At 40.3% G+C, this 24,588-nt stretch overlaps 1 protein-coding gene across 2 annotated transcripts in view; it reads right to left on the minus strand.

Annotated features, from left to right (window-relative positions):
• Window positions 1–24,588, minus strand: part of plxnb3 (plexin B3) — a 133,878-nt gene that overhangs the window by 99,292 nt on the left and 9,998 nt on the right. For both annotated transcript variants that reach the window (XM_077555188.1, XM_077555179.1), the window contains exons 2-9: window positions 18,384–18,794; window positions 17,591–18,311; window positions 14,249–14,428; window positions 13,810–13,938; window positions 13,632–13,732; window positions 8,274–8,406; window positions 8,037–8,196; window positions 7,819–7,927 (exon numbers count right to left, since the gene is read on the minus strand). In XM_077555188.1, the coding sequence (XP_077411314.1) occupies window positions 7,819–7,927; window positions 8,037–8,196; window positions 8,274–8,406; window positions 13,632–13,732; window positions 13,810–13,938; window positions 14,249–14,428; window positions 17,591–18,311; window positions 18,384–18,778 (1,928 nt within the window). In that variant the 5' untranslated portion in view covers window positions 18,779–18,794. The remainder of the gene's footprint in view (window positions 1–7,818; window positions 7,928–8,036; window positions 8,197–8,273; window positions 8,407–13,631; window positions 13,733–13,809; window positions 13,939–14,248; window positions 14,429–17,590; window positions 18,312–18,383; window positions 18,795–24,588) is intronic.

A 24,588-nucleotide genomic window follows, 5' to 3' on the forward strand; every position in this document is an offset into this window, starting at 1 on the left:
GAGAACAACGACGTAGAACGACGTTTTATAGCGGTGCGTTCACAGACGGATGGAACTCCCGGCCACATTAATCAAGGTAAGTGGACACTTTATCCACGTTTTAGGAGTTCTGTCTGTCTGAGAGCGCTGCGGCTGGTAAATTCGTATTGCAAAATTATATTGAGGATGGAATTTGTGTAAGAAAAATAGTGATAAATTTTGAAGTCGTTTGGTTGGACGCGAAGTCCCAGATTTCGGATTTTACCACGGTGTTTGAAGTACACGTACGTGGTGACGTAAGCATTGTATACGGAAATGCCGTCACGTTGTTGGGTATTGCGCTAATATGAAATAAAGATGAAATGGAGCTGCGTTGAATTCAAAAACAGGCATAAAGTATATGACCGATAGATTCTTGTGAAGGAATTAGGGAAAGATTCTAGATTGAAGCAGCGGAGAGATCGCCTGCTGGTAGTAAAATCGAAAATAAAAAAGTTCCTTGAATAATATGTAAACAGGCATAAATTAGAATGTCGGTAGATTCTTGGGTGGAATTAGGAAGATTATGATTGACACAACGGCTAGATCGCCTGCTGTGAAGAGATCGATAATGGGACCCTTGAATAATGGATTATCAGGGCAGATGAAGTTTCTGCACAATTGAATTAAACAATTGTGAACAGACAGGCTGAAATGGACATACAAATTTTAATTGACAAAGATGATACGCTATTAAAATGCCGATAGACTGCCTCTTTTGATTAAAAGCAGTATAGCATAACGCTACGATGGTGCGTTACGATGGATTTGCACAATTGAATCGAAAAATTGTGGCTTTCAGGCTGCAAGCGGTATTAATTATGGAAAACACATGGCAGTCTCTTTATAATAAGGCCTGCCACAAAGTTGGTGACAACGCTTCGCTCCTTGCAGCTTATAAGACTGCTTCATAATTGACTTAAAGCAGTATGTTATTTGTTGTGTGTCACGTCATTGTTACAACAGAAATATGAATGCGCAGATGAGGATATTGGTACGTAACGTTACGAGGGGTTTCTGCACAATTTAATCGAATAATTGTGAACAGACAGGCTATATTAGTCGAGAGACTGCTTCGTAATTGACTTAAAGCAGTATTTATTATTTTAGGAGGAGATATTCGTTTGTTTGTATGCCGTCTTGTCGGTGAAGAAAATCTGACGTCACGGTAAAATCTTAAAGTGACCGCGACGAGAACAGTTGACTAATTCTGTTATAAGTGAGACGTCACTTCATTTTTAAATATTAATACGACTTAACTACAATATAATATAATATAATAAGCTAATAACATACGGGAGTCAATAAATAAGAAGAGAAATGTACGCTTTATTCGAGCGCGTAATATAATTGTTTGGCCCGAAAAGCTTCCGTTAAACTACGGGATGACGCTAGGAAAGGTTGAAAGCGCATGCGCTGGTGTCAATGGAGAATTATCTATGAAATAAAGACGAGAAAACAAATAATTGCACGACTGGGTGCACGATTGCGGTGGAATAAATCTTATGGCGCCGTTATAAGCTACGGTAAGTTAATTTTATTGATGGGGGACGTTGAGGCTTGCGCCGCCGGGCGTTCGACGTGAGGTATGGGTTGTATTTGTGGTTTCTTCGAGTAGAACAAAAGCGAGACATAATCGTGTATTTTTGGATAAGATGATGAATAATGCTAGAATACTAGCTTTAGGTATTTTGGTGAAGTTATAACCATTTATATAACTTTAAATAAAGTAATAATGTTGGGGCTACGGTGCGCTTTTGTTCTGAATGACTAAATGATTTTGCTAGCCGTAATTAAAACTTCTGGGTTAAATTATCATCTGTTAAATAATGACATAAAAAGTAATTAATATTGAACAACGGGACTTGATTATATTGTGAAAAAGGTTGGTTTATTCTAATAAGATATGTAATCTGTTCGATGGTTTCAAAGGCGGCAGTTTAACTTTGTATTTCCGTAAACGCCGACCGCGGATTAGAAAAAGTATTAGAGTTATATGTATTTTAATATAAAGGAAAATCCCGGACGTAACTTTAAGAAAAGTGTATTAAATAATGATTACTGCTGAAATGTTGCTTTGCAAATAAAACAGCTGTATAATACAAATTTACGTAATAAAATAAATGAAACCGTTTAATAAACGCTGAACGGGATAAATTAATTGGACGGTAATATTACAAATAACATCTCCAAACGATTAATGTTGATGATCTGGCATCACAGCACATGCGATAATATAGCGACCTAATACAAATCGAAAATGGAGGAGACATTTGATTTTAATGTGCAGGATATTGTGAAAAGGTGGTTCATGTAATGTTGAAATAGAAGGAGAGAGTAAGTCTTAATGAAAAAGGTTTAATGGGGGAGAATAGATAAGATAGGAAGTATTGAATGGTATTTAAAAGGGACACAGTAAGTTTTCATGAAGATGTGCACATTTTGAAAATGGGGGAGACTTACCACCAGATGTCCCCCTTTTTCAAATTAAAAATGCCAAGAGCAAATCAACTAATGTGAAAAGGTACTATGACGCGACTCAGTTGGAGATTGTAGTTGCTATGACTCATTTTGACCGCCAGGTGTCACCCTTTTTCAAATTAAAAATGCCAAGAGCAAATCAACTAATGTGAAAAGGTACTATGACGCGACTCAGTTGGAGATTGTAGTTGCTATGACTCATTTTGACCGCCAGGTGTCACCCTTTTTCAAATTAAAAATGCCAAGAGCAAATCAATTAATGTAAAGAAGGGATATATTTAACTTTTTGGATTGTTTTTAGATGAAATAATTTAGTCTCTACTCTTATTTTAATAATAATAATAATAACTAAAAAACTAATAATTTGGATGGCAACTAATGTGGAATATTTTGTTATAAGATGATTGTTTCTTCTATTATAATTTTGTTTGTGCGCGAGAACATTATTTAATTTTGAATATCTTTTCAGAATCAGGAGCCACACCCATTAAAGACGGGATTCCCACCAAAGTGCCATATTCCGGTTCTGGGGATGAAGTAATGTGTTAATTATAATTTAAAAAGGGGCTATAAATGTTTATAAGTAGGAAAATAATTTAAATTTGTTCTCACATATTTAACTTTTGAATTCGACATTTGAAGTCCCATTTCAGTATTGGAGTAGGATACCCTGGAAGATTGGACCGTTCCATGAGGAGCCATTTGGGAGGATAACATTTTTGACATAATTGGAGGTGCTATGAAATTAAAAAATAATTTGTGCTTTGATGTTTGACTAAAAAAGCGGACTAGGCGTTTCTTGAAAATATTAATTGAAAACTACACACTTGTTAATTGACTATGTATTATATTCGTATATTTTTAGAGCAAAGCTATCCTTTCTTATCTTAAGTATCATTTATGAAGGTATGCAAAACATATTAAATTAAATATTGTAAACCATAACAAATATTGACATATAATTACCAATTATTTAAAATTGTAAACTTTCATTGTTTTAATTATTTTTATTTTTTATTATTTTTTTATTTTTTAAATTTAGAAGAAAAAAAATTCCTTCTCAAAATTGTTTTGATTTTTTTTTTAAATAAAGGAAGTTTTTTGTTTTTAATATTTACTGACATGTTATAACCTAAACACTGTTGGGGCAGATTTTAATGTTTTCAGTCGAGTGAGGGTCATTGGTTGGGGTCATTATTTCAAAACAAAGTCAACTGGACCAATACGAGCGGGACACAGATGTTATCAAAACAAAACCCCCACCAACAAAGACCACCACCAGAGGGGCATGATGCAGCCATCATCACAAAATATACCTGACTCCACCTACTCGGCTTACCACAACCTGATGGAGAGCAGAGGTTCCTGGCGCCACCTGGTGGAAAGTTTCCACAATGACTGTGCTGTCATATACAAATGTGATAAAACAAAACTGCTCTACTATCCAATGCACACAATGCTCTGCACAAGCTTCCTTAAAGCATTCCTGCATCCCGAACTGTCCTGTGAAAAACTGCTCCACTACGCTGGTGACTCAGCCCCCACCAACAATGTTCCCTTGAGTTAGTCATACCAGACCATATGATGTGATACTGACTGTTTACACTGCACTCTATATTTTTGACAGATATAAGGTGATAACATTTACAGTAAAACATTTCGTAAATATAACGAACTGATTGACTACACTCTATACACACAGATTTATTACATTTTAAAAACGTTTGATGTCTATTTTGATTTGATCTGATTTGTTTATCTCTGTCTATTTTAAAACAGTCAGCTTTTTGGACAAACATCAACAAGGGGGACTAGCAAGCTTAATGGTAACATTAAAACTAAGGGCAACTTTATGTATTAATAATATTTGATGGATTGGCTGAAAACTGAGATTCTTTGTAAAATTCATTGGCGTAAGCTACAATATTTTTATAGTACAAAAGATAATACAGGTAAATTACGTGTGGTTTCAGAAATTGAAAACAGCTAATGTGAATAAAGATAAGATACAATTTATCTCAATCTTAATTATTATATTTTACGCTTATTGAATTTAGTCTTTTAATATTTTCCAAACTCTCTTTTGAAATTTAAATAGTTGCTTGGGACGCATTGTTGAATTTACTGGTTAAATGTAAAATGTTCCTCTTTTTTAAACAAAAACGCAAGCAAAATGTATTTACTGCAGAACTTGTATATTATTAGAGTCTGAAAAATTTTCTAAGTCGATTTTTTTTCAGATGGGGGAATCATTGGTTGGTCTGGGTATATTGTCGCGAAGGACACAAACAGTCCATGTTGAATTAAATAAATATAAAATTAAAAGTTAATCTTAATGTGATAATTATAGATAGTCCGTGAGAATGAATTTTACAGGAAGACAATTGGGCATTTCCTTGACCATGGAGAAGGAGTAAGTTTTGGCAGAGACGGCGAAAATAAGGTGAATATGTTCCATTTCTATTTTTCCCTGGGGCCCGGGGGTTAGATGTTATTTTTTTATGTTATTTGTTGACGAAAGTTGCATTTATTTAATGGCTGGAAGCACATTCATGCCATATCTATAACAGTAAATATTATAATAAAACATTTCAATAATCATTATATTCTGTAAACAAAATTGGCCTCGTCAGATTTGAACTGGCTAAGATTTTCATTTTTGCATTTATGAATGTGCTTAGGTCATTAAAGTCAGCCAAAGGCTGGATCCTAATTGAATGTCACAACAAACAGAATTTTTTCCCACAGGACAGGCCTACAGAACTTTACTAACATTTACTAACTCCTAACTAATAACACTACCAAAATGCTCTTTCAAAAAGAAGGGATGTGAATAAATGTTTATTAGTGACTAATGAAAATGTCCTGCGCCCAGATGAGGTGATGAAAAGGTCAATCTAGTCCAGTCCACGGGGCACCTGGTTCCACATCTTGCCTATCAGACCGGCAGGGGGTCCGCCATCTACTCAACCCCCACCTTCAGGAGCCAGCCACCAGCGGGAGCCAACTGAGAAACCAGTCAACTGCTCCAGTGACCAGACGTGCCAGCTGAGAGGCCATTCAACTGCTTCCAGTTTCCACCAGACGACCTGAGGATTACCTAATGGAGATAGGAGGAATGTGTCCCTTTTCCGGGGCGTTCCACAAAGAATGAGTCACACCTTGGGCCCGGTGATCATCTCTGGCAGTTGATGTGGGCTGAAGGATCTATCCATTCCCTTGACCGCTTGTCCTCACAAGGATTGTGAGGGTACTGGAGCCTATCCCAACTGGCTTCGGGTAGTAGGCGGGGTGCAACCTGAACAGGTTGCCAGCCAATCGCAAAGCTGAAGGACTCGGTTAAAAAAACAAACGCAAGAACGAAAACGGAACTGACAAACGTCAACAAAAACTTCCCTAGCCCAAACGACAACAAGTCTTCAATCGCGTCTCCAATTGCACGTACATAATGACACTCTTTCTCATACTGACTGTCATGCCAATTTGCTATTTCTGGGATCCCCCACCACAATTCTTTAACATAATCACAACACATTGTCTTCATATATGATATGCTTATTTTACTAAAAAAAAAGAAAAGAAAATCTTTTGATGAATCACATTCTTTTGACATATGACTGACCTCCTCTCCTGCTAAAAAGAATGTTTTTTTCTTTTATTCTACTGTTGCACCTGCCATTGCGATGATGCAAATCCCGCTGGAATCCTTTGGTAAAAATGTTTAAATATTTAGTTATTGGGTTTTATTTAAGCCCAAAGGGTGGACTGATAGATATTATAACATTTTTAATACTTCATTTTATTTTATTAACCATTGTTACACATTATTAATGTTCCAATTCTTTATATTAACCTTGTCGAAATGTTTTGTGTCCTGTGCAGAGCAGATGGTGTTGATTTCGGTATAATCTGACCTTAAACTGGGACATACTATTTAGTCTAAAAAAGTTCCTTCTCAGCGTTTAGTGCGAAAACACATTTAGTCCTTGAACAGAATTTGTCCCAAAAACACACCCACACCTGACCTTGTTTACGCCATCTGCTCACGGAAAAGTACCAAGAATATGTTTAGTCTATAAATGAAAAGGAGGAGGTCTTTTTAACTATAAGAAGGCATTGTACACGCGGAAGTAACACATTTTGACGCTCTGAATCCCACCTGTTTAAGTGATCAATTAGAGGCTGTTATTTGTCCAGAGATCTCTGTTAGATTAATAAAATAATTTTTGCAAAGGTGTATTTTTCTTACATTAAGTCTATCTTCAAGTTTTCGAACACGCAAAGAGGACAAAATAATTTTATTCCTCTTTCAGTATCTGGGGGTCCACATCGACAACACACTCAGCTGGAGAGTACATGTTGGAAGTCTCTGCTCCAAACTCCAACAGCGTCTCTATTTCCTACGCAGACTTAGGGTCTATGGAGTGGAGCAGAGGATCATGCTGTTGTTCTACCGGGCTGCATTGGAAAGTATCATCAGATACGGCATTGCGGCCTGGTACGGCAACCTGACTGTGCAGTCAAGGTCACAGATTGCCGGTCTGGTGCGGACTGCCATGAAGATCATGGGGGTCAGGAATCATCCTTCCCTACAGATGCTTTATGAGCGGTCCATCACCGGACTGGCACAAAAATTTGTTAATGACCCGACTCACATTCTGCATCATGAGTTCCAGCTACTGCCTTCCGGCAGGAGATTCAGGGCCCCCAGAACCAGGCTGAACCGCTATAAAAACTCATTCCTGCCAACATCCATCAAACTGCTTAACAACCGACATTAACTGAGTGCAATAAGATATATGGTGCAATGTTGTGTACATACTCATATGTGTGTGTATATATACATACTCATGTGTGTGTGTATATATATATATATATATATATATATATATATATATATATATATATATATATATATATATATATATAGGAGTGTGTGTGTGTGTATATGGGTGTGTGCAATGTACTTCTCTACACATGTATACTTCTGTGAAGACTTCTGGAAAGTCTTCTACTTATTGCTGCACTTCTTATTTATTTAATTTTAATTTTATCTCTTCTATTCTGCTGTTTTCTCTTACTGTAAACTGCAGCTGGACTGAGTCCAGGAAAAAGTTCCCCACGGGGAAAATAAAAGTATATCGTATCGTATCGTATTGTGTGTGCTACTGTATGTTTTGTAACAAAATGTTACAATGGATTGTATTTGTAATGTGTTACAAAGTGTAAGAAAATGTTAAAGTGAGTTACATTGTGAAACAATAAGACAGTGTTATAATGTGCAAAAATATGGAACAATCTTGAACAGTCTTGTCTTACTGGGAGGTCTGGTTGAGTCGGCTGACAGCTCCACAATCATAGAAGGCTATGTTGGCCGTGCTGATGGTCACATGACCAAATGTCAGCGACACAGACACAACCACGTGATCTACATCATCAACAAAAGATGAAAAAGAACATTGTGTAGCTACAGTGAGAGGGTAAGAATCATACGGCTGCTGCCTTTGATTACTTTTTTGAAAGCTTTGTGGTCTTACCGGTTCCTGTGGGCAGTGGTGGGAGGAGCGCCGGGTCAGGTGACTGACACCTAAGGCGTGTTCCGGTGATTAAGGCCGGCTGAGGAGAAAGATGATGAAAGACGCAGGAAAGTGACTCAGTCGCTGCCAGGACTGGCAGCTGGGGTAACATCAGCGTTACCTGGGAAACCAGAAAAGGATGATCAGCAGACTTCTCTGACCAAAGTCGTTAATCATCATTTTTCTAGTTCAAGCTACCTGAGTCTGTTCATCTTTACTCTGATTAGCTGGCTGCACACTCTGCACCGACACACACTGACTGGATGAGTCAAAGCTCCAGATCCAGTGATTGGTATGAATGTGGCGCTGACACTGGTGTTTGCGGGAGCATCTGCACCAAACAAATGTCAGACATTTTTGCGGAAGTTCGCAGTCATTTGAATGTTGACAGATAGAAATCCTACGTTTTGACAAAAAGGCATTTAAAAAATTTGGCCCTTACATCTTCTTGAACAGATACAGATAGTGGTGTACTCGTCCCTACATAGTTAAAATTAGGGAACAGAGTTAAAATTAGGGATGAGCGAGTACACCACTATCTGTATCTGTTCAACCATCTAAATTACCTTTATCTGTTTTCGGAGGGGCGTGGTCTAAACCAGAAATGGGCGTGACCTAAACCGGAAGAGGGCGCACATCGATTCGGTAGTAAAAAAATATATATATATTTCACACTTAAAATAAATGGCAAAATAAAGTGTGACATTGATATGGGTTGATCAAAAGTTGTTTTAATTTTTGTTGCCAAAACAGCCTAATTCAAAATTGAGATACAAATCAGTGCTTTTGATCACAAAAGTAAGAAGAACCATTTTTCGAACAAGTTTTTTATAAACTTAGAAAATGTATGTGTATGAATAAATATTTACTGAACAGTCTGAAAATTGAGATTCAGTATTTTTGATCACAATAATAAAAGGAACTATTTAGACAACAAGTTTTTTATAAACTCAGGAAAAACACACCAGATCCATCACCAGATGCAACAATGGTATGTGTACGTACGTAACAAAACAAATTTACTAAGTAACTTTGATAATCATATAAACCCGAAATACAAGTGAGCTGAAGAAAATTAAGTAAAGACAAAACCTTGCATCGACGAAGCTCAAGCTGCCAGAGCAGAATGAGAAGCAGTAAGCAGCACAGACACTGCCTGTGCCCTGTGGTGTCGAGGAGGGGGAAATGGATTAAGCGGGGGCTGTGTGTGACTGACTGGCCAGATATATTTGGGCCAATCAGGTAACGGAGAAATGAGAAGAAAAAAGAAGTAGCCTGCAGCAGTGAGAGAGGAGCACTGGTGCATGGATACGGATAATATGTAATTATATCCGGGTTATGTACTCACCCGACAAAAATGAATTATCCCTACCGGATACTCGTGTTGTACAGATATCCGGCTCATCCCTAATTTTAACCTTTTAAAATCTGAGGAAGTTTGGCATCTCAACAGATGAAATTGGGCAAAAATGGTCATTTGGCCTCAACCCCAAAACAACTCTGAAGATCCCATTAAGCTTACAAGTCATCTCCTAAGGCATCATTTGCCAAAGATTGGTTGTTTTGTAGTTGCTACATAGGTTTTTTTGTGATGTGTGACGTGAATGACGTGTGTGATGGGAGCGCCTGGGGAATGTGATTATAATATACGCTTATTGATATAATAGAGTTTGCCAACAGTGTGCCGTTGTGAAATGTAGGGACAGTGACTTGTTACTATACTTTGGCTGAATCAAAATCCTAAGTATGTCGCGTCTTAGCGCGAAGACCGAGTCCCCCAAGTTTGGCCGTGGTAGGCCGCACCCGCAGCCTGAGTTTCCTGAGACTCTTAACTTAACTGCAGTTACAAAAAACAGTCAGGAACCATCCCCCCACCCAAAGGCAGAGGGAAGCTACCCTCTTGTCTACCGGGGTGACCTCCAATGCACAGGCGGGGGGCAATAAGTATGCCCACACCTGCTCTCCGCCTCTCACCGTGGGCAACTCCAGAGTGGAGTTGGTACCAGAGTTTACTCCAAGTGCGTGGAGGCGAGTCAGACTATGTCTAGTCGGAACTTCTAGGCCTCACACACCAGCTCAGGCTCCTTCCCCGCCTGAGAGGTAATATTCGATGTCCCAAGAGCCAGCTTCTGTAGCCATGGATCAGTCTGCCATGTTCTAACGTCTTTGGAACGACTGGGGAAAGGGGGGCATGTGATGTATGTCGCAAAGCAGTCTGCACGTTTATAGTTTTTTTGTGCGAGTTCATTCCATCCACTTCAAAGTTTTTTAGTGCCAGTAAAAATGATAAACGCCCTCAGGCTATGACAAAGGTTTCATTAACTCTTTTACCGTCAAAAAAAATCACTTGACGTTAAGGACACGCCCACTGAATACCGGCAATAACGTAAATTGACGTCAATTAAGTTGTTGTTTTTTTTCTCAATGGGCATTGCAACATCTTGTGCAGCTTTGGTTTGTGAATGGGCTGGAAAAATCCCAAAACACCCACTAACTATGGCTAGCATTGTATCTCTTTTCGATGGGCTCCCGGGTATCAAATTACACGAAAACATGGCGGATCTTAGGAAATAGAACATTTTCAAGGATGACGTGAATGATGAAAGCGTTTCTCACATTAAATCTAATTCACAGAGCGTCACTAAACAAAAAAATCTTGGTGTGCAGAAAATTTATTTTCACAAAAAGCTTGTTTTCTCTTTTTTTTTTTTGCATTTTCACTTGATGTCACTCAAATTACTTATGTTCAAAAGGTGATTACTAAAGAACGGAATAAGGTAGAAGCATATGGTATCCACCATGTTTAGCAAGAGATGGGAAAAGTACTGACATTCTCTACTTGAGCAAAAGTACAATTACTTGTGTAAAAAACAACTTTGGTAAAAGTAAAAGTACTCATTCAAATAATTACTCAAGTACAAGTACAAAAGTACAGGCTCTGAAATGTACTTGACGAGTGAAAGTAAAAAGTATTTTTACCATATATTCTCCCTAAGTTAATTTAAAAGATATTACCTAAAGGAGCAAAAATGGGGATACATTTGCCAAAAGTATTTGTACTTCGTTACTTCCCATCTCTGGTCATAGCACACAATATTCTGTTTGGCTTGAAAGATGAGTGAAAATGCTTGAAATCGGCTGGCACTGTAGGGGTTGTTTTTTGGATAACGTTTGGCAGTAAAAGAGTTAACCTAGCTTTAAGTCAATGTTTCATCAACAGAATTATTAAGATATGAATTGAAGGTTGAAAAGTTAATTAGCGGCGCCTTAAGTGAAGAACATAGTTGTCAAATGTTTAGATCAGTGGCAGTTTTTTTCTGCATTTATCTGCAATGTAAAAAAAAAAAGAGAAAAAAAAAGTTTTTTCTGCAGCTGTCCGCCCCATGTGCAAAGGGTGCCAGAGCACATGCCCTTTTGGCACTGATACCCAAAGTGCCCCTTTGTCCATTTATCTATCTATCTATCTATCTATTTATTTAATATATAAAATAAAATGTTTGTGAAAGTAGTTTTGTTGCCTTTCAAGAAAAAAAATCAACAAAAACATTTACATAAAACGAATTATTATTATTACGTTATCCTTGGATGATGTCATACTACGAGACGCTCTCTCATTCTGCCAGGTGGCTCGCCACTACACCTGCGGTCAGTAAGTTGGTCGCTCCGTTTGTATTTACGTTGTCTCACTCACAGTAAACAAAAGCCAAGGTCATAGAATGCAGAAAACTCAAGCAAAACGATCGCCTTTATTTGATAGATCTTGTCGCCACGATCACAGAGCATACTGCGTGCTAGCTTACCTTCAAATAAATCTAGTGACACAAAGTGTATAATCAGCCTTGCAACTACGATGAAGTCTGACATTTGGGCGCAGTTGGCTCTGAGGACGCGGGGAAGATGTCCCCCTCAATTTCGTAAGCGACCAAGATCCTCCCCATCCACTTTCGCCGTGGTAAAAATCTCCGGTAAAACTAACGTTCCTCTTCCATTGGGACGGGCATGGAGTTTATGTCGTGAGTACAGCTTCTGCTCCAACTACTGATGCGTTTAAGGTACACGGAATATGTCAGAATTTGTAACTCTCGCTCTTAATAGAGAATCTTAATAAACTCTTCCTGAAGACTCCAACTTGTAGCATCTACTCAATGATAGCTGAATTGAAATATACTTTAAAATATATGTGGAAATTGCTACATGATTTTTGTTTTTATTCTAACAGCTCGTTTTGAGGGGTTTGCAGTTAGAGTAAGGTCCTAATAAGAAACGGGTAGCAGTGTGTTAAGAAATTAGGGGGACAATGAAGAACCAAAATAAGAAGAAGAAAAAACAACAACAATCACAGCGTTTTATCAAAAACAAACAATGTAGCGTGCTGAGATGTGGCAATTACAGTAATTGTTGGGTACAGTCCCAATAATGAAATGAACATCTTCACCTGCAGAAAAATAATAAAGGGCATTTGTTCTTACATTAATCTAGCTAAATATAAAGTAAGACATTTTTTTATGCTACTTGCACTTTAGGAAAATCCTAATTGTGTTATTTAAAATGTAAATTTCATGTACATTTTATTTAGATCTTTTTTATTAATGTAAATTTGTTGTTTATAAATGATTCTTCATACACAAATGTCAAAACGTTTTTATGTGATTGGCATTGGCATTGCAGACAAACAACAATTTCCTGAGCTATTCATCTACTTTAAGCACCTCAATGGTGGCTTGGTGGTAACATGGGTTCAAACCCCAAGTGGGTGGATAGTGCAGGCATGTTATCATGTGCCCCTTTTTTTGCTTTCATCACCTGCCCCTCCAAAGGTCACTGCACCACCCTGGTGCAGTGTGTGGCTGCCCACCTCTGTCTTTCAATCCAACAAGAGTTGTGACAAAGCAATGACATAAAACGACGGACCGACGGTCACATTTAGGTTCTCTTCAAAAAATTATGGACCGACGGTGACGGAAGGGTGCCCAGGGCGCTGACGAATGCCAAATGACGCACCAGCAAAAATTTGTAAAATGCCCACTTTTGGCAACCATGCATAACATTTTGATGATGTATTCGCCTTGTGACTGTCATTGGTTGGGTTGCCAAATAATGGCCTTTTCCGCTGAATTAACGCTCGTTTACGGTGTATTCACCCGGGTTTTTCTAACAAGAGAAAACCTGGCACCCTGAACAAAAATTAATTGCGTTCAAAATGGTTCATTGGCCCCAGAACGAGCTTGTTCCACAGACGACAGAGAAGCAGCCTCAGGGCCATCTCCATGGAAACGAAGACCAGATTTGAAGTCTGAATTCAAAGACTATGTAAATTTGGACACCGGCGTACGGTCAAGTCGCGCCAGAAGTTACATCATGTGGCCAACAAATTCAGCCTTTGGAGTACACAGCCTACAAATTGGATTAGGGTGTACTGTGTGTACAGTTAATATAAGTTTAATGGCATTGCCAGTCTGGACTCTGGAATAAATTATGTGAACTACAATTGATCTGAATGGGAACTTTGGATGTTTGATTTGTTTTTGTTGTTTCCGACCATCTGTAACATGTTACCTTCCCTCCAGGACACACCAGCCACAGTAGAGGTCTCTGGTGGCCAGACAGGACTGACAGTCAGTATTCCACTCACATGACGACATGGCAACTTTTGACACCTGAGAGACATGATTCGTTTTGGATAAAGACAGGAGAACAACAGGGCATCCTTGGAAAACTGACAATTCCCACCCACCCTGCTATTGGTCAGAACGAAAAGGTTCTGCTGGTCGGTGTCCAGTAGGAGGTCAGCATTGATCGCACTGCCACTGTCCACCAGAACACTCCCATACAGTTCGCCGGACCCATCAGGCCGAACCAGCAGCTGTGCATTACAACAATATTACAGATCATTACAAATAAGGCATGAGGGCCACATGCTGCATGTGCCTTTCTTTTATCTGGCCTAGTTAGTAATTACATTATTAAGACTCTACAGTAGTTTGTTGCATTAATTGGACTGTTTTTCTAAAATTAGTTAATTAAAACATAAAAGTTAGAAGATAAATTATGGGAAAATATATATTATTGAAATAAACATTTTAACTTTTTCTTATTCTTTACCTCATCTACAAATGACCAGGTCAATTAAAAGTCAAAAAGGCCCTTGAGCACAAGAGGCCAAGGCATGTCACCTTGTGCAGTCGTCCCTTGCGGTCGCCTACGAATGCCACAGTGTGTCCAGCCTCTGTTGCCGTGGCGACAGCAGTCAACTGGGTAGTGGCGGTAAAGGTGGGCATGGCCGAGAGAGGCTCAACACTGCCGATGGGGCTCGGTGTGTGTTCCCATCCGCACGGATACTCCGACACGGACAACTGCCACAGCAGACAAAGTTTTAATGCATTTGCATATATCATGTCACATATATCATCATCTTTATTATCACCATCAACCATCACCAGTAGCTACATGATTCACCACTGGGAAAATAAATTATGTATAATAAATGCAGATTTGATTTTGACTGATGGAGCTGATCAATTGTTCAGTCGTAATTTTAGTGACAATTATGCAGGAATGATATAATACACTAATGATATGAAATTGAGACTTATTTGGCAGTAGAGTGTGTTACTAGTTTGCTGCTTAAAGTATGGGTGCAACGGTTTAAGATTTTGGTGTACGATTATTGTCTGAGAAAAAAACAACACAGTTTTACGGTTATTCTTATAGACATTAAAAAATCACATCAGCATTCTTTGACATTTTTTATTTTTAACAACAATAAATAACTGAAAAAATAATTTAAAAACGTTGCTGCCTTTTAAAACAAATACAGCAGATTAGACACAGGCCGGCTTGTAGGCTATTAAAATAGGCTATGGGCACTATGTACTGTATAACAAGTGGACAGTATCCTCTTTTCTTTCATCTTAAAAATCTCATATTTTTCTTTCATCTTTCAATTCCTTACCATTTCAATCATACTGTAACAAACTAAGTGTGTTGTGTGTTCCAGTGTTGCAATGTCTGTTAAGCACTCTTATATGCGACTGTTAGTAAACGCAACACACGTCTCGCGGGAGGGAGAGGGACATTACATTCGGGTTGGTTGCATGTGTTCTTGGCCTATCCAGCGCGCGGTCCGCCCGGTGGCCCGGAGTCCCAGGGTCGGGGGACGTGGTCGGTCGGTGGTGTGCCAATGGTTCCTGGCGGTGACGGTGACAACTCGGTCCGAGAGGCCCGACCGTCGCACCCCGCGGGGCCCCTGCCTCGCTCGCCGCCGCCACCTCGGTTCGGCCTCACCTTTCCCCACGTCCACTCAACCTGGTCCCAGCCGTCGGGTACGCAACTCTCGGGACCGTTCAAAGCTGAGCCCTGTTGTGCGTTCGCTAAATGGACCGTGTGGAAAAAGAAGAGCTCTTTGTGAGCGGAAATAACCGGTGTTGTTGAACGGCTGCGGTTATTTAATCCTGACGTTTAAAAACCACGATTAATCTTAAAACCGGTTAATTGCTGCACCCCTAGCCTAAAGTGGCTGCAGACGAAATGGAAATTGAAAGAATATTCCGAATATTTTTGAGACTATCTCTATCAACAAAAAAAAAAGCTGCATGGCTACACGCTTTTGTGGCTGTGCAAATTCTCTTTAGTATGTCATTTACACAACTTCGTGTCAGCACTCTGGGTGGAGAAACCGTTGACGTGGGCATTCCCGAACAAATCTAGTCATCTGTGCATCTGTGAAACATCATATTACACATTCTGTCTTCTGTTTTTTATTTAAATGGCCATTACCCTTGGGTGATGGAGAGTCCAGAAGATGACACTTTTGTGACCAAGTTCAAATCTACATTCAGAAAAGGGCTCGACACACCCAAAGATCTCATCAAAGATTATTACTGCATTGGACCCTAGATTTAAAGACCCCTGAGTTGAAAGGAGTGGGATATCGGCCTCCGTCACCAATTTAGACAGGGAACAGTTACTTTTTGAAACCTGGGGAAGAAAAAACATCAGCACCACCAAAGAAAAAGTTAAGCCTTTTGCCTGCTTCTTCTGAACATAATGAAGACAATTGACAACAGTGTACAGTATGGAGTCCTATCCATTAGAGTGGTGGTCCAAACGAGCAGGTTCACACACACAAGCATGTTCACACAGCAGGCAGGCTGTTTTGCACAGAAGCACTTAGGTACACCCGCAACATCAGTTTCCTGTGAAAGGTTGCTTTCTCTTGCTAGTCACATAATACATAAGAGAGCTTATTTATCATACGAAGATGTCTAAAATCTTGTGTCATAACAACTGGTTTAGAGGGGTAACACAATTAGTTGCAGACACGGGCGCAGATGGCACTGGGGACTGAGTGGGGTGGATCGTGTCCCGCTCAGATTCATGAAGCGAACAATCTGTCCCCTCCACTTTCGAAGGGTTTGCTTGACGCGCATACGCCTGCGATCACACATTTTGCTGCCTTCATCATACTCAAAAGCACGGCTTTTCCCCACTGTGGTCGATATTCTCTCAGACTATAGGAGACAGTGACGAGCGTCTACGGCATATGAAAACTTCACCCCATTAGAAGTATTTTTTATTTTTTTTAAATTCATTTATTTACTAAAAAACTAATGACTTCAGCAATTTGGGCTGAATGGTCCACGTACATTTAACAAAATAAATAAAAAACAAAGAATCGGAAAGTAGAAAACACTTGTTTACGACAGCGTTTGCTCATGCGGACTGTTTGCGTATCCCGGGCCAGCCCCCGGCTCCTGGTAGCCTGGCTTGGAGCTCCAGCAGAGGCCAGGGTACGTGGGGAAAAAGATGGCAGAGCACACGCCACCATCCCGAGCAATTTGGAGCAGGGCCGCGGGCAGAACTTGGAATGTTATGAGCTCCAAACTCAGAGGGAGGCGTGTACCGGGAACAAAGCACTGATTCGGTCTTGCTGCAGCAAAGCCCCAGGTGGGTCCCCGATCCCTGGTAGTCCGCTCTCTAGGTGTGTGGTGTCAGCAATGCGGACGCTGCGTGCAGGGTCGAGGTTGGTCATATTAAATGAGAATATGGAGCTGCCGTAATAAACTGATGCGTTGAAGTTACACGAAAAATGTCAGAACTTGTAACTCTAAATCATGAATTTAGTCAACCTTCTGTGTGTGTGTGTGTGTGTGTGTGTGTGTGTGTGTGTGTGTGTGTGCGTGCATGTGTGTTTGAGTACACATGCGTGTGTGTGTGTGTGTGTATGTGTATGTGTGTACGAGTCATGTGGGTCGTAAAAGGTAGTGACAGCTGTCTGTGTATTCCAGCTGCTGAAGATTCAAGTGTAATCCACACGCATGCACACACACTGTATTAAGGTCAGCACTGCAGTGATGCCCACTAATCTGTGAGATGTCACTCAAGTCAGTCATGTGACCGCCGATGATATCCATGAGTCATACTCATTGCCGACCTCTTTTAGACCAGGAGCTCCCCACCCACCACCACCCCTCTCGCTTATCAATCAATATATATCTGTATGATGTGAGACTTACCTGGGGAAGAGTAAGACAGTTTGACGAGAGCGTGTAGATCACGTAGGCCTCTTCCTGCCCTTTGACACTACGCCCACTTTTGGTGTAACATGACTCCCGTGCTTGCTCCATCATGGCGTCCAGCTCCGCCAACCCAAACACGCACAACGCAGAGTTATCTGTGGCCACGGATGTAGATGTCCATCCAGCCGCCATGACGAGGAAGAGTGTGGGCTTCCCTGAGCGCAGCCCAAGCCACGCGCTCTGGGCCAAGTTGTAACCACCCTGGCACAGCAGAGGCACCTCAACGTACGAGTAGAAGTTGCGGTCGGAGATGCAGAGGCGGGACGCGAACGTGCGATACTCCATCTTGTAGCGCACGTCTCGCCTCGAGAATAGGAAGTAGACATGGTCGTTGTGTGCGACCACTTTGACAAAATGGATGTCGTACTCTGAGTAGCTCCCAATGATCAGCTTGCCCAGCTCATCCTCTTGAGTGAAGGCCCGCTGAGGAAGGACTACTGGATTGAGGCGGCGCGCTGTGATGGGCGGGATGTCGCCCAGACCCATCCCGGTAAAACCCCGCCCAACCAGCATGAAACTCAGCATCTCTCCACCGGGTCCGTCCACAGTGGAGAGCACAATGCCCACCGTGGAGACGTGTGGGTCATTTGCGGCGACGAACTGGGTATCCAAAGGGTTAGTGGACTGGTACAACAGCTGTGACATGTTGGACAGACTCCTGCAGCAACCAATCACACAAACAATCAGCACATGGGAGGACCTGTGTTAGGCTGAGGCTTCGCCCCCTTACCTCTTTTCACAGATGCCCTGGTGCAATGATCCACAGGTAATCACGCTGCCCAGGTCCATTGCTTGACTCTGCTCCAGCAGCAGCAGCTTGTTGTGGTTGTGGGTAGGCCGGGCTGAGGGACAGTCTTTGAGGGCAATGGGGGGCAGGCAGTTGGGGGAGTCCAGATGAGGTCCGGTCTTCACGTGGGTCATCAGCTCCAGGTTCGAGTTCAGCTGGTGCAAGTGGTCCATTCCGCCCACATAGAGAAGCCTCGTCTCTGCATCCAGCAGCAGGTGCGAGAGGGGGGCTCCACTAAGGGTCACCCACTGCACAGACAAATCCTGAGCCAGGAGGGGTTGTGCCAGGAAGAGGAGGGAGAAAAGGAGGAGTGATGGGTGGATGACGGAGACCAGCATGGCTCCTCCTCCTTACCTGCCAGGGGACCCATAAGACATGCCTTTTATTGACAGCCACACATGCACACACACATACAAACATTTTGCCGCAAACAGTGCTGCTGTTGATATTCACATCTGTGTAAGATTGTATTGTTCATTAAGACAAGATGAACAATACAAGATATCAGCACTGTAGATAGGATCTAATCAACAAAAGTATATCTTTCATTAAAGTGACAGTGTGTAATAGTTGACCACTAGATGTCATTATATCATAGACTGCAGCCAAAGTGCAGGCATTTTGCAGCACAAACACTAAGGTGGCTCAGAGAGACTTCACTTTGCAAGCCTAGAACCAATTGTTGTTTTCAATGAACGACGGCGACTTGGACCTGACACCAATAAGTCGGAGGCAGAATCCTAGGTGGTCAAAGAAAAATAAATAAATAAATAAATATATATATATATATATATATATATATACATGATGTGGTGCTGTTGGCTTCATCAGGCTGTGATCTCCAACTCTCACTGGAGCGGTTCGCAGTCGAGTGTGAAGCGGTTGGGATGAAGATCAGCACCTCCGAATCCGAGACCATGGTCCTCAGTCGGAAAACAGATCACACCACATACTAAAAACACCAAATTGTTTTTTCCCACGCATCACCTTTCCTTCCTTATCTCCGTGACTCAAATGTGCACATGTGCAAAAATACAACTCACAATAAAATCTCTATACAACAAAACTAGAACAAGAACAATAGCTTATAATAATCAGCACCACCTTTGATTGGTTGTAATTAAACTCTTAAATTCCTTGCAACAAAAACTAGCCTGTCTTATCGAGTTTTGTTGTACAGTCTTGGTAGTGCAACCTCCGCAAAATATTTACGGCTCGGTGGCTGGTATTTCGGATCCCTTACTTTTAGCATCAGGGGCGTAGCCCAAAAAAAATCATTGGGGTAGGCAGGGTGAAACCATGACTCATATAGGGGTGGCCATAAGTTCATACCTGAAATGTCTAAATAAGTGGTTCTTAACCATGCAGCCATACCGTTCGCATGCCGACCTTGGGCTGCGAGGGCCGACGAGTGGGCTGCATAAAATGATGTTATGAATTCAATGCATTGAAGCTGTTACAATTGTCAATGAGTTGCCTAGTTATAATAGAGCTTTCTGCCACTTGGTGGCAATAAGGCAAATGTCAGTTACTGACCCTGTACACAATGAGAAGGGAAACCGAACAGTGAAATTCATGACTAAGTATTAAAAATAAAAAAAACTATGTTGATGCCTTATCTCACTAAAAGATGTATTTTTTCCTGTTGTTTTTCCTGTGGTAAAATCTATTATCTATAGTTATTTTTGTGTTAGTAAACAGGACTCAAGACTCTGAACTTAATTTGATGCAGGAATTCTTTGCCTGTTTGGTATCTTGTTGGATGTCAAAGTTCACACATTAATAAATGTCTTTTTGATGATCACATTGTTTCATGTTATTTGATATTGTTACAGCTTTTTACAAGTGTATTTGATTTCATAATTGAATACAATCATAATATCTGAATGGACCTTTTTTTTTTTTTTACAAGAAATAAAGGTTAAAAAGAACCCTTGGTTTGTTTTTATTATATTGTTTTCTGTAGTTCTTATTTATTAATTGTTTTATTGTGTCCTTTTAAAATATCAGCTTGTTCCTACTGTACAAGATTGATACATCAAATTTATTATTTTTGTGTCAAATTTTACATACATGTATTTGTTCAAAACACTGAACATTAAACATACAAATAAATAACAAAAACTAGTAAATTACTATAGTATGCCTTTTCATAACATAGCACTAACATAGGCTGACATTCACATAGGCAACATGACAACCATGTCTAAAAACACACCCGCAGATGAGACAGTCGTTTGTTGATTTATTTATTGAAGGTTTATAATAATGAATGTAGGTTTGTGTGAAAGCCACATGTGTAAGCTTTGCAATGTTTTGGGAATTATGGTTCTATCTGCTTTAGGAGCTGAGATATCAATTTAGTAGGCATTGGCAATATTGTTGAATATCCAGGATCCAGGACCGTGGCCACCCATGGCAACCACTGCCTCCGCTATTGTTTAGCATGTGGAAAAAGCCAGGCTTCTCTACTGTGTAAATAGTGAAGACATTTAACATTTTCTATGCATATTTTTACTGTTTATGAATTTACTTATAGTATATAGATGCCATATAACTGTGATAATGTTTGTGTGAAATATATTGGACATATAACTGTAGTGTAATGAATAACACTTTTCACTCCCTTCCAGCTGGTGAGATAGGAATGCACATGGGAGGCATGTTCTCAAGTTCTCAAGTTGATAACACTGTGGGTCTGAGGGAGTCTAGGTCGCATGGTCTAATCATATATTTCCGGCTTTGGACGAAACTGGAGTAAACATGTCAATAAATCACTTGTCTGTCTATTATAATTGCTAACCCTTTGTCCAGCCTCAGAGGAGGAGTATGCTTTTTTCATCTATAAAGCGACTGTGTGTTTTTCATATGGACACACTCGAGGCTTAACATCACCTTTGAATGTAAGCATGTCTTGTGTCTTTTAGGAGCTCCTAAAATAAATCTTTTGCAAAAGAAGCTTCTTCATCAGATCTCATTTTTCAATTATTTTTGAACACGCAAAGATTACACTTAATATAGTAATCAAATAATACCTTCAATAGGTACCATATCCATTCCTATTGACTATTTGCACCGACGTCACATGCTCACGTGACTGCCCTATGACGGACGGTGGAAGGAAATGATTGTTGAATGGAAGTTAGTGACTGCTATTTTACAAATTAAAATATATTATTGCCTATAGAACTATGGAATCTACTATATCAACCGAAGTTTGCCTGTCAGTCGAAGTTGCACATTTAGTCGCGATATTTACTTACCTTGGAGATCGCTAGTTTGAAAACAGCCCCTTACCTTCTGTTTTTACCAAGTTAATCAAATCGCCAACTTAGCCGAATTCACAGCGCACGACCTATATCATTATGTAGTCAATGCCGTCTCTTTTCTTTACACCGGGGCTGATTCAAAAGCTTGTCACTGGCTGAGTCTCTGGGACGAGATGCTACGCTCACACCGGGGGACAATATACCTCATCATGCAAAGGTAAAACTTGTTTATCATGCTAACTTACTTATTTTTACTTAGTCCGTTCTATATTGAAACGCTGTGATGATGTTATGTTACTATGTTTACTAGCATGGAACAAATGACTATCGTAGTGGCAAGCTATGAAGTAATTTCATAAATACAACTCCGGCTTCAGAGTGAAAAACTCCAAGCACAAAGACAAAATCCTCCATTATTAAACAGTCAAATGCACTTAGTATAGTTTTGAAAAAGGTACATTTTAAAACTAAGCTGTGTGTTTCTACAGTTGGAGTGGACGCTAACTATCTGGCTCGTTAATGTGATTTGAAACACGCAATTCAACACCTCTGTTACAATTTTTGTTAGAGTGTACGTTTACTAGTAAAATTTATGAACATTTATCTACAAATTTCAACATTTATCTACTAACCTCGCAAAAAATGATCGCTGCAAATCCGTGAACACTTTGTGGGCTGCCAGTCCTTTCTGGTGATTGCTGCTATCAATCGACGTATTTTGTCTTCATTAGTAGGTATGCGATAAAAAGCAACATTTGGTTTACTCCTTTGTCTGTCTGTACAACCGACGGCGCAGCAAGATATGACCATTTTATAAGATAATCGATTAGATAAAGGACTTTACACTGTACGAGATTCAATGGTTACAATACAGGCAAGTGGCTCTCTTGCCGTCCAGCCCCCCGTAGGAGGCGTTCCCATGAGGGCTGTGACGTCATGTGCAAAAGGTCAATACAGTATGTACAGCTACAGCATGAGTCATCTGCTTCCACTTATCTCGTAAGGCACCACCCTAGAAAAAGAGGTGGCTAAAGTGTGTTGTTTCACGGTGTACTTGCACTTATCCTTGCTAACGCTAGCCACGCTGCACACCCGAAGATGCGAGCATTCCACCCATTCTTTCGGATGCCCTTGGCGCAAGTGCTGGAAGAGGTTAGTTGTGCTGCTACTCTTTGTTTTAACAGCTGTTCGGCAAACCTTGTACATGTTTGTAGTTTGCTCTACGTCGCTCTTGTAAAACCCAAACCACTTCCATACAATAGACGTAACATGAGTCCCTTTTCTTGGTATCAAGTCTTTGTCTTCAGCACCAGACATAATGTGTGCATTTAGGCAGTGTGCCTTTAGCTGAAGTAGCAAACATGCGGTGAATGTGTGATTTGCCTGCAAGACTGTATTGGGGTCTTGTGCGCCTTCTGATGACATCAAATAGCAGCTTTGATATAGTAGCGTGGCGTGATCAGCAAACAGGCCAGCCACCAAAGGACCCCAAAACAATGAGCGCAAGCGGACCTGAGCCGCTAAGGGGAGATGGTGTGTATTTATTTATATGCACCTCGATTTCACGATTTCGCTAATTTTCACATCGTGGTACTTTAAATGGACAAATTATTTAGATTTATTGCCCAGCCCTAATTTGTTGCTAATATATTTAATTTTTTATTTAATTTTTGTTTGTTTGTTTTGTTTGTGTTACAGGCCAGCACATGTCAGTCAGTCCAATCATCTGCTCATCAACCCATTGTTCCGGAATCCCGCATTCAGGTAGCAGTGGTTCAATAGGCCAATATCCACCCAATCTCACGGAGTGTTACCTGCCAGATGGATATATTACCCACACGTAGTATAGGGACTCAGCTGTCTTTCAGAACACTGCAGTCTCACATCAGAAGTGAAGGCTGGCGTAACGCCTGCCCACCTTTAGAATGTTCACATCACAAAGGAATTTCTTTTCTTTTTTCTTTTCTTTTTTTGCTATGCTCAAATGTATGTGTTTATCAATTGTTATTGCAGGGGTGCAGGCAACTGTATCGTGTAAGGATTTTGGTGTTGGAACATCTAACAGACCATTCGTGTTTGTCCTCAACACCAATGCAAAGACCTACAAAAAAGCCACGTCTGGAATTTGAGGAACAGCGTGAGAGAGCCCACTGGAGGATAGTTCTTTAGTCGACCCTTCAAAGATGCATGATTACACTTATTATCCAGCCCAATCAGTCACAAAAAATAATCAATTCTTGAGTAGGAGCAATGCACCGGAGAAAAAAAGAGAGTAACGTTTAACAGAGGGTTCAATCACACGCAGCGGTTCAGAGACTCTGGAGGAAAGAGCGAAGTACAGAGGCACATTTAGAAATTACTGTGGATTGTCATATCCTTGACCTGTGAAGATTTGCGTCTAACACCAAATTTAAGTCCCCTCCCATGATTAAATGGTGTGTGCCTAAGTCGGGTAACATAGATAACAACCTTTCAAAAAATTGAGGGTTGTGCAAATTCGGAGCATAGAAGCAGACTAAAGTGACCACAATATTAAATAATGTGCCCGTGATTATAACAAAACGGCCATTAACATTATAGGTTGTGGTTGAGCAAACAATAGCAACGTTCTTTTTCACTAAGATTGCAACTCCGCTGGCTTTTGAATCAAATCCTGAATGATAGACCTGAGAGAAACAATTATGTGGCAATTTACTGCAATCAGTAAAGCGCAAATCGTCTCCTGTAAAAAAAAAATTAAAAAACGATATCCGAGTTGAATGTCTGTAAATGTGCAAAGACTCTTTTACATTTAATTAAATTATTAAGTCCCTTCACATTCCAGGTTATGAAAGTTGTAGAACGGGGTCTGGCAAGTCAAACCTTCCCTTTCTACCTCG

Source organism: Vanacampus margaritifer, chromosome 1 (genome assembly GCF_051991255.1).
Source record: "Vanacampus margaritifer isolate UIUO_Vmar chromosome 1, RoL_Vmar_1.0, whole genome shotgun sequence".
Classification (NCBI taxonomy): domain Eukaryota; kingdom Metazoa; phylum Chordata; class Actinopteri; order Syngnathiformes; family Syngnathidae; genus Vanacampus; species Vanacampus margaritifer.